This window comes from Stegostoma tigrinum, unplaced genomic scaffold, assembly GCF_030684315.1.
Source record: "Stegostoma tigrinum isolate sSteTig4 unplaced genomic scaffold, sSteTig4.hap1 scaffold_712, whole genome shotgun sequence".
Taxonomy (NCBI): domain Eukaryota; kingdom Metazoa; phylum Chordata; class Chondrichthyes; order Orectolobiformes; family Stegostomatidae; genus Stegostoma; species Stegostoma tigrinum.
Genome location: NW_026728656.1, coordinates 15,001 through 25,960, shown reverse-complemented (window position 1 = coordinate 25,960; position 10,960 = coordinate 15,001). Strand labels below are relative to the sequence as shown.

The window sequence follows — 10,960 nt, the reverse complement described above, 5'->3', positions numbered from 1 at the left end:
ACAGCAGCTAGAAGAATAACCAAACACAGATGTCATTGTTGAGAGATGAAAGGTTACTGTAATCATAGAGATGTCAACTCCTCACACACCAAAAGGGTCCATTCAGATCACAGAAATTAACAATTACTAACAGAATCAACACAGTGTGGAGCTGGAGGAATACAGCAGGCCAGGCAGCATCAGAGGAGCAGGAAAGTTGAAAATTTGAGGAAGGGTCCCGACCCGAAATGTCAGCTTTCTCGCTCCTCTGATGCTGCCTTGTCTGCTGTATTCATCCAGCTCTACACCTTGTTATATCAGACTCCAGCATTGGCAGTTCTTACTATTTTTGAGTGAGAACTAACACAGAGAGATATACCAAGAGCCCAATCACAGTTGGACAACCTAGCACTAATTAACCAATAGCTTATAGGGGAAGGGAGCATGTGCCACCATGTTAAAGTTAGAAGAAAATGTATAAAAGACAATTTACTTGTATCTGAAATTAGAGCATCATTGACTTTTCTTCTGATCTGAACTGAAGATTAAAGGGGTAATTGGACTCTGACATCAAGGCCAGATTCAGGATGATCTTTGGCCTCTGCCCTCATTGGATTGGCAGATGCTTGAATAAATTACCACGTGCGTGAACTCCTGAAATTTATTACCCATTGAAAGGTCACTCCTACAATATAGGATTCAGGGCTATCTAAAGGGCTATGTTAGTCTGTGCTGGAGCCAGGGAGAAGGGGTTCAGAGAAGCACCACTCAGACACACACTAAGACAATGTCAGTGAATCAGTCCGTGACTTTATCATTTGAAATGAATCAGACATTCTGGATTAAACTGCATCTGGAGTTCTGTGTGTGTCATTTGGGTATTCTTAACTCAGGACTGATATTATTGCCTCAGAGGGAGTTGCAATGAAAATTCACTAGACTTGTTCTCGGAATGGTGGGATTATTTTATGAAGACAGATTGCACAAACTGAGCCTGGATTCTCTACACGTTTGAAGAATGAAGCAGGATTTCGTCAAAAACCACAACATACTTAAAGAGATAACAGGGTACGAGGTTTCCCCTCATTGGGATATCTAGAATTAAGAGTACCATTTAAAAACAAGGGGGACGACAGTTAGGTTTGAAATGAGAAGAAATTTTGTTTATGCAGAGGGTTGTCCCCCTTTGGAATTCTCTACCACAGACGGCCGGGAAGCTCAATCTTTGAGTATATTGAGGTAGAGGTTGACAGTTTTCTTATTCCCAATGGTGTACAGGGTCATGTGGATCAGGGATCGAAATGATTGATCAGTCGTGACCATATTGAATGGTTGAGCAGGTTCGATGGGCTGAATGGTCAACTCCTGTTCCTGTGTTGCGTGATGCAAACTGAAACCTGGTGTTAAGGAATAAATTAAAACTGTTCTCCAAAATGTGTGATTCATTTTTCTGTCATTATTAAAATTGTCAGGAATACATTGCCGTATTCTTTTAGCTGGATGGCTGGCAAAAGCTATCAAAACAATTTGTTCAACTTTCTATAAATTAATGTATTCTTCAACAAATAAACAACTTTTTTTCTCTTTTAACATCATCATCCAACTGGGGAGTGAGAGACCAGGATCTAGGCTTAAGCTAAGCTCACCGGATGCTCTCTTTTAGCCGTAGTCATCACTTCCTACTTGTGTTTGTTACACACAACAAATTCAGCAAGTTTATCCATGGTTGTGAAACAGAAAGCCGTGTGGGAATTCAATGCTCAGCAGAAAGGCAGCTGCAGCAGTTGGGCTGCCATAGCAACCACCTTTAAAGGCATTAAGGTCAGAGCCAGGAGTTAAATTGCACATTTCATAATCAGGAGGTTTACTAGTTTTGAAATTCTGCACTCTGACCAGTCGGTTTGATTCCCCCATACCCCAACTCTTGTATCTCTTTTATAATACTCCCAACCCACAAAATACATTTTTTAACAAAAATCATCTTCCAATTGAACCATATCATAATGTCATCCTCTTGACTCTGCATCCCTTTATTTCCTCATTTACCAATAAGTACCCAATGTGTGACTTAAAATTAGCCCCTCACGTCAGCATTTCCTTTGTTTTCGGAGGGGATGGTCTTGAGGTGGGGCAAGATGGGACGGTCTTCGGGCGAAGGTGGGAGGAGCATGTTCGATGTTTGACTTACTTGCGCAAAAAAAATTTGCCAAATTCTCTCCCCTCCACCTGCAGCCCCAGATCGATTGGGTTGGGGGGGGGGCGCGGTGGTGGCTGGTCCCTTAGAACAAGTTGCGTGTGGCTCTGAACAGATCAGGAGCAGAGAGCACCAGGTTTCCAAGGCTGTGAGGTTTTGTGTGTTGCTGGGGTGATGTGACTGGTTTTCAGCTGTGTACAATGGTTACTTGATAACAGCCCATAGTGTTGGGTGTACATTAGCACAGGTAAAGGATTTGCTAATTAACAGAAGACAGAGTAGGGGTAAGGGGGGGGGGGGGGGGGGGGGGCATTCTCAGGATGGCAACCTGCAACTACCAGAGTATCAAAGAATTCAGTGCTGGAGTTACCATCATTCACAACTTATACTTATTACCTGGGTGAGGAAAGTGAATATATGACTGGCAAATAAAAGTAGGTGGGAGCCAAGTGGTGATGATGATACAAGGTGTCTGCAACGACATTTGGACAGGTTAAATGAGCAGGCAGAAACTTGACACGTGAAATATAACGTGGGAGGAAAAGTGAGGTTATGCACACTGGCAGAAAAAAATGGAGAAGCTGAACTTTTTTGAAAATGACTGCAGAAAACTATAGCAGAGGAGATTTGGAGTCCTCTTCCATGAATCCCAAAAAGCCAGCATCCAAGTTCAGTGGATAATGAGAAGACAAATGAAATGTCGGCCTTTATTTCAAAGTTAACAGAGCATGAAAGTAGGGAAGTTTTGCTAAAACTGTACGCGACACGAGTCAGAGCACAGCTGGAATACTGAATAATTTTGGCACTTTATCCAAGGAAATATACACTGGCATTGGAGACGGTCCAGAAAAGGTTCAGTAGGTTGATCCTGGGTATGGAGGATATGTCTTGGGAGAAGAGGTTGAGTAGATTGGGCCTGTACTCAGTGGAGTTTAGACGAATGAGAAGTGATCTTATTGACAGCTACAAGATTCTTAAGGGACTTGAGGGGGTAGATGTGTAAAAGGTTGTTTCCCTCTGTGGGAGAGTTCAGGACCAGAATGCATCATCTCACCAGGGTAAGGGGTAGGATATTAAAGACAGAGAAGGGGAGGAATTTCTTCTCTTAGAGTGTAGAGAATCTGTAGAATTCTTTACTGCTGAGGACTGTTGAGGCTGTATCATTCAGTATATTCAAAGCTGAGACAAATTTTTAATCAGTCGTGGAATCAAGGGTTATGGGGAAATGGCAGGAAAGAGGAGTTGAGGATTACCAGATCAGCCATGATCTCACTGAATGACATTGCGAGGGTGTGAAAGGCTCTATCTAAATTCAGGCTCTGTATCTGAAGTACACAGTGCATCAACTCACTTTTGAAATCACAGGTATTCTTTCAATAAAAGTGGGAACAATGTGCCAACATATTCGCATCTATTCTACATCTTAAAAAATTCTTTCATGGAAGAGGATACATTGGACAGAATTGAATTGATAGGCTGAATGGCCTACTCTGCTCTGATATCTTATGGTCTACTGATGTGAAACAGAAGCTGCTCCAAGAAGACTATAAAGAAGATGACAGTGTTGTAATGTCAGTGGACTCGGCATCCAGGGGCAGGGACGAAAGCTCTGTGGACACGGGTTCAAATCCCCTGGATTTAAACTCAGTGAATAAATCTAGAATTGGTGATGGTGACCATGAAACTATCATTGACTGTTGTAAAAACCCAACTGGTTCACTTATGTACTTCAGGGAAGGACGTCTGCCATCATTAACCAGTCTGGGCCTACACTAAACTCTAGACCCACAACTAAAGTACTGACATTTAACTGCCCTCCAAAATGGCCAGGCACTCGCTTCAAGGAGAATTAGGGACTGACAGTAAATGCTAGCCTTGTACTCAACTCCCGTGAAAGAACTTTTTAAATGCAGCACAGGCGCTGATGTGCTGGCACTGTTATTGAAGGAATACCCTCAATTTCACAAGTGACTGGCTGCTCTGCGCACTTCAGGTACAGAGCCTGCAGTTAGATAGAGCCTTTCATGTCCTCGCAATGCCCGACAGACACCAGACAACCATTCAATTAGTTCTGAAATGCAATCACTTCCACTGCTGTACAGGCAGACACAGCACAGTAAGATCCCACAAACAGCACTGGGATGATGTGACTAGTTGGTCAGCTCCGTTTGGGGGTGGGGGTAGTTGGGACTCTGCCTTTTTTGGAGACAGTGGCTTTGGATGTGCGTGTTTTTTTTTCCTAAAACATCCCTCCGGCACACTTCGCAGCCCTCCTGCAATGCAGAGGGTGTGTTGGTAATGAGGCCTCAAGCCTCCTTAGAAAGGAGACTTGAACTCACAACCTTCAGCCCCAGCGATGCATTCATGACCCACCAAGACTTAAATAAATGACATCTGAGCAATTCAGACGGGAAGAAGGGAAAACAACAATTTGGGAAGTACATTTTCCAATGAGAGGCCTCTGCCTGCTTTTGGAATATCAGGAAACACGGTGGAAAATTCCCTCTGTGTCACGGAAACTAGTTTCATACCCTCTTCCAACACCACACAGATTAAAAACAACTGACATTGCAGAGTGGGGAGGGACCTTTCATAGGAGCAGGAAGTGGTCAGATACCAACTGTCCCGGTATCTCATGCCACCATGGCTGCTCTATGATTTAGCACCATCTCTGGTCAGTGAATTAACATATTGTTTTAATTGCCAGGTGCTCTGAAATAGCTTATTAAGTTATTAACACATAACCCATGAAGGAATAGTATATACTATGTGTCAAATAACTCAGGCCTTTACAACAACCCACCAAAGAATCCAGATTTGAAACAAATATTAAATTTCAAATCAATCATTCAGCCAACCAGCTAAAACTCACTAGGTAGCAGAGATGTCAGTGACTAGAAACTGCCTGTACACAGTTCACTTCCTGTCAGCTGGGCTGATTTCAGGCTGCCTAATTTTGACAGGTCATCAAACTACAGCTTGCTTTCATCCAGCCAACTGCCCACCACTGGGAGATAGGAAACATCCCACGGCCCTTACTACCAACAAGAGCCAGGGAATCCTCCCCCAGATGTCCTGGTTATTATCTCACAGCCAGTGGATTATCCAGTCACAAAACATCCTGCTGGTTGAGAGAGCTTCCTGTGTGTAATTTGGCTGCTGTGTTTCCTGCATCTGTAACTACACTTTAGAAGAACTATGCCATTGGTTGTACATTGCGTCAGAGCCATCTGAGCTGGTGAAAGTCACTGTATAAAAGAATATTTCACGGACATCCAGCTCCTGGAGATTCTTCCTGTGAACAGGCTGATGGCTGTAGCTGCCTCACCAAGTTCCACTGCGCAGTAGTTTACCCCTGGACAGGTTAGGTGAATAACAGGGGCTGTGGGCTGGCACATTCGGAATAGCCATTAATTTCATCCAGTGTGGCACTGAGCTAATGAGGTCATGGCACGTCAGGGTCACAAAAGGAAGACAGCGAGGATTCCCATGAGATAACCAGCTGTTAACTGGTAGAATGGTGGCTGGGAGAAAGGGCTGGATTGAGATGGTCGGCAAAGCATTCTAGTGCGGAAGAGGCACCCCTCTCCACACTGTCTCTCTACGCATACAGAGACTTACAGACACACAAACCAATTAACAGCCCAGTTTGGGAGGGTATCTAGATGGAACACAACTTTCAGAACAGCTTGAGATGGACAGGCTTCCTGGGTGAGGGCACAGCTGCACATGATGGTGATTCTCTCCATTAACAAAGAGTCTGCCAGCAAGACAAGTGGTGGACGGACAAGGAACGAGAAGGCAACCACAGCATGAGCAAAGGCACAGGGAGAAGTTGAAAGGAGCAGAGTGGGGGTAGTGTCTAAGTCAAAGGCATTGAAGTGATTGGGAAACTGCTAGGATTTGGCCAGGGGATGGCAAGTGGTTAGCACTGCTGCCTCACAACACCAGGGACCCGGGTTCGATTTCACCCTCGGGTAACTGTCTGTGTGGGATCTGCACATTCTTCCCGTGCCTGCGTGGGTTTCCTCCGGGTGCTCCGGTTTCTTCCCACAATCCAAAGATGTGCAGGCTTGGTGGATTAGCCATGCTATAGTGCCCAGGGGTGTTTAGGTTAGGTTGGTTAGACATGGGAAATGCAGGGGTATGGGAATGAGTCTGGGTAGGATACTCTTTGGAGAGGCGGTGTGGACTTGTTGGGCCGAATGGCCTGTGTCCACACTGTAGGGACTCTCTTACACTATGATTTGTAAAAACACTAGCCTACAGGGACAGCTGGAGTTGGATGAAATCAGAACCCTTACTGTTTACAAAAAACAGAAGATGCTGGAAAAGCCCAGCAGGTCTGACAGCATCCGTAAAGCAAATTCAGAATTAATGTTTCGGGTCCAGTGACCCTTCTTTAGATGGGTCCCTTCCCCTTTGTTTACCTTGGACAATTAAAATTGGACAAGGGAAGTATTATTGAGGGATTAAATGGAGTGAAATATTTGAATGCAGACAGACAGCCTTGCCAACATGGCTTCACATTTCACTGCCCTAATTATGTTTTTATAGCAATATTACAAAATTTCATGGAATTTAGAAGATTAAAGGGTGGCTTAATCAAAGTTTTAAAGCTATTGAGGGAAGCAAGTATAGTGGAAAGAGACAGAAATTGCTTTGAGTGGTTGGAAAATCCGAGATTCTAATGCAGAGAATGAAAATGAAGACCTTTCAGGAGTATCAGAAGCAATCACTTTGACCTAGTGAAGGTGATCGAAATTTGGAACTCTCCTCCACAAACATCACTGATGCATGATCACTTGTTGATTTTAAATCTGAGATTTTCCTTTTGATGACCAATGGTATAAAGGAGTATCGGCAAAGATATGAGGAGTTAGATTACAGATCAGCCAAGAATTTCAATGAATGGTGGAACAGGCTCCAGGGGCTGAATGGTCTCCTCTTATTCCTGTTAGCAAGTCTGTATTACCTAACAGTATGGATACCTCATCCTCTTTCAACGAAAGCTCCCGTCCACGATTGAAAAATCCACCTGCGTACTTGTCCACAATGGCGTTTGTCACAGTCTGGGCACCATGCGCAAGCAGAAGATGACCGAGACTCTCGCCGTCCCCACAGTGCAATGTCTAACCACAAAGCACAGGTGTTCAGGAGAAAATGGTCGGATCCAGGAGCCGGAAGGACTGCACGGTGGTGCGGAACTGCTGCAGGGTCCAGTGTGGCGCAGCACTGGCAGACATCCCTCCTGATTGCACAGAACTCCCACCCACACTGCTGCTAAACGGACTAGTGTTGGGACAGAGAAAAAAAGAGGGAAAAAAAAAAGAGAGCCACAGTTAAAAAAAATAACTGTCCCAAGAATTGCTACAAATGTCGAAGAGCTTGGACACATCAGGATAGCTTTAAAACTTTAGAATATAGCAACATCTGAATTAGGAAAAGGCCATTCAGCTTGCCCTGCCATTCAATCAGATTATGGTCAATCTCACATGGCCACAATTCCACCTTCCAGGGAGGAAAGAAACACACTGACACTTTATCGGAGGCTGCACTGATGATGTTACCCAGCAGGGTAATGAAACGTCTACGGAATAACAAACCAAATCAATCAGTGAGCCAACCAGCCTCAACACCCACAACCCGAGCTACAAATCTACTCCAAAACCTTAGACTCCACCTTTATGTCTGCCATGAAAGGCAAAATCATACTTAACTTGTAGAACAGATAAGGGAGAACCAGTGGATTTGGATTTTCAGAAGCATTTTGATAATGTCCTTCATATGGTTTTCGTGGGAAATGTATACAAAATGAGGGGTAATATATTGGCATAGACTGTTGGAATAAATCAATCGTTTTTCTGAGTGGTAGGCAGTATCTAGCAGGGTCCTGCAGGGGTCAGTGCTTGGGTCCCAGTTACATATGATATATATGAATGACCAGGAAAGAACCAAGTTTGATGACAACACGTAACTAGTTGGGACCGTAAATTGTGAACAGAATTCCAAGAGGCTCAAACTGATGCAGACAAGACCAGCAAATGAGGAAACACGTGGCAGATGCAATACAATACAGCTAAACATGAAGTTATACACTTCGGTGTGAAAAATAGAAAAGAATATTATTTAAGTGGTGATATATTGGGAAATGTGACTGTACAAAGGGTGTTCTTGTTCATCAGTCAATGAAAATACAGGTACAACAAGTAATGAAGAAGGCAAATGGTATCTTGGCCATTATTGCAAGGAGATTGGAGTTCAGAAGTATGAACGCCTTAATGGAGCCATACAGAGCTTGGTGAGACCTCACTTGGCGTATTGTGTACAGTTTTGGTCTCCCTACCTAAGGGAGGTTACTCTTGCCAGAGAAGGAGGGCAGTGAACACTTACTAAGCTGATACCGAGGACAGCACAACTGTCCAACAAGGACAGACCAGTTCAGCTGGGCCTGTCTTTTCTAGAATTTAGAAGAATGAGAAAGGGGATCAAAGTAAAATGTATAATTTTTTTAAACAGCTTCGAAGGGATGAGACAGTGAGGATGTCTTCTGTGGCTGGGGAGTCTACAACCAGGGGACATTGTCTCAGGATTCAGGATAGATCATTCAGGACTGAGATGAAGAAACACTTCTTCACTCAAAGGGTGACAAAGCTGTGGAATTCTCTACCATGAAAGGCAGTGCAGGTCAAGTCACTGAATAAATTCAAGAAAGAAACAGACACTTTTATATTTCAATTGCATCAAAGGATTAGAGAGTATAGTAATATGATCTTGAGAGAGAGGATAAACCATGACTACACTTAATGGTGGGGCAGGGTTGAAAGGTCAAATTGTCTCCCCCTGGTTTCTATATCCCTCCATGTCCTTTGATTCACTCACTGATCAACAACCTGCCTAACCCGGCCATGAATATATTCCATGACCCAAACTTTTTTGTTCTGAGAGGGGAAGAAAAATTCCAAACGGTAATGACAAAACGGTCTAGAGGGGTAAGTTTTTTTTTAAACACAGAGGGAGCGGGGAGGGTATGGAACAGGTTGCCAGACTGGTGGTGGTAGTAAGTACAGGTGTCATTTAAGAAACATTTAGATAGGTACATGGATAAGATAGGTATGGAGAGATAGGAATCAAACACGGGTAAATGGGACTACTTCAATTGTGAAAATTAGACAGCATGGGCACGTTGGGCCAGCTGGCCTGCTTCCATGCTGTAGTCTTCTATGACTCAATGACCTTTTGAAAGAATAAATTCCTGTTCACCACCCACCACAGCACTACCCCTACCCCACCCCACCCCCGTCTTAAATGGCAGATGCCTTATTTTTAAACTGTGTCCTCTGGCTCCATTCTCTCCCAACCAGGGACAACATCCACCCTCCCTGTATCAGAATCTTGTATTTCAACAGGATCACCTCTCATTCTTCGAAACTCCAACCAGTATAGTCCCAAGCTGTTCAACCTTTCCTCGAAGAGTTGGCACCACCAAATGTACTGGGCTCTCAGCTATTCCACAACCTTTTTGTGCATGGGAAGATCCCAAGTACAGCACTTAGCCAAATGGTCAGTTTGTCTACTTTTTGGTTGTTGGGTGAGGACCTGGAACAGATTCCAACCCCATCCTCCCCTTCTTCACGTAGACTACTGGGATCTTCCAATTCTGCCTGAACGGCCGGACTATATTTTTGTGATATTGGTGTAATTTCAGACCTGACATGCGGTGAGTGGAGAAGGTGATTGGGCAGAATTTCTGATTTTGGAATTCTGGCTCTTAAAGTTTTCCTCTTCTGGGAGTACTTGCTTCACCTCATATCTCTAAAGTTTTAGATTAAATTAAAAAGAGAAGGATCACTTGATCAATTATCAGCTCCATTAATATTATATCCGGTGACCTCTGGGATGAGGACAGATAAAATTGAATGAAAACTGTTCTTTTTTTCCATATAATTCCCTCCAATCTGAAGAATGGTATCTTGGATAAGCAGGGAAAAAGCCATGAGTCTTATAAGAGAAGGAGGAACAGGAGAAATGAGAGTTTCTTTAAGCTCCAACAGGAGACACCTGAAGCAGATCTTAAAAAGAGTTTATAAAACAGTTGAGGGAATGTAGTAGGGCCAGATTTTTATTTCTAAATTAAGTTCAGCAATGGAATAAGGAGTTAGTGGATTCAGACTGGTTGAAGAGTGAGTTTTGGGCAGAGATAAGAAAATTCTTCATGCAGAGAATGATCAAAGTGTTGAACTATGGTTACAAGTGCTTGTGTAAGTCAAAGCCCTGAAATAATTTCAGAAACAAGTAAACAAAACTAGTGTTTCAATGGAGGGCTTCTGTAGCACTCTGGTTGGGAGGACGGACCAAAGCACCTTCCTTCTCTAACTGGTGAAGTCATGAAAATGACATAAGAAGCAGAGGGGAGATGGTGGGTGGCTTGAACAGAAGCTGAGAGTCTGATGCATAAAATAGAACCTTGATCTCCTTAGCAAAACATAAACTTATTCGTATTTAATATTCATTAGTTGTTTAAATTCAGATCTACATAGGGGTACATAGATTATTTGCTGTGGAACAGTTGTAGGAACTTGGTGTGTGACTGAGGTATTAAAATGAACACTTCACATCTGTCTTTACCAAGCTGCCCAGACTACAGTGGACAAGAAGAGGAAATTCAGTCCCTGGAAGTGTGAGATTAGATACACTGGTGTATAAAGTTGACAAGGGACCAGATGCGATGCGCTCAATATTAACGGACGGTGCAACCGTAATCTCTCAGTCTTCTCTACACTCAGG

At 43.5% G+C, this 10,960-nt stretch overlaps 1 protein-coding gene across 1 annotated transcript in view; it reads right to left on the bottom strand.

Moving 5' to 3' along the window:
• Nucleotides 1–2,846: 2,846 nt before the first annotated feature.
• The window catches only part of LOC125448718 (ran guanine nucleotide release factor), a 17,419-nt gene continuing 9,305 nt past the window's right edge, over nucleotides 2,847–10,960 (bottom strand). Inside the window, exon 6 of the mRNA XM_048524192.2 lies at nucleotides 2,847–7,465. Within this exon, the coding sequence (XP_048380149.1) occupies nucleotides 7,327–7,465 (139 nt within the window). The 3' untranslated portion in view covers nucleotides 2,847–7,326. The remainder of the gene's footprint in view (nucleotides 7,466–10,960) is intronic.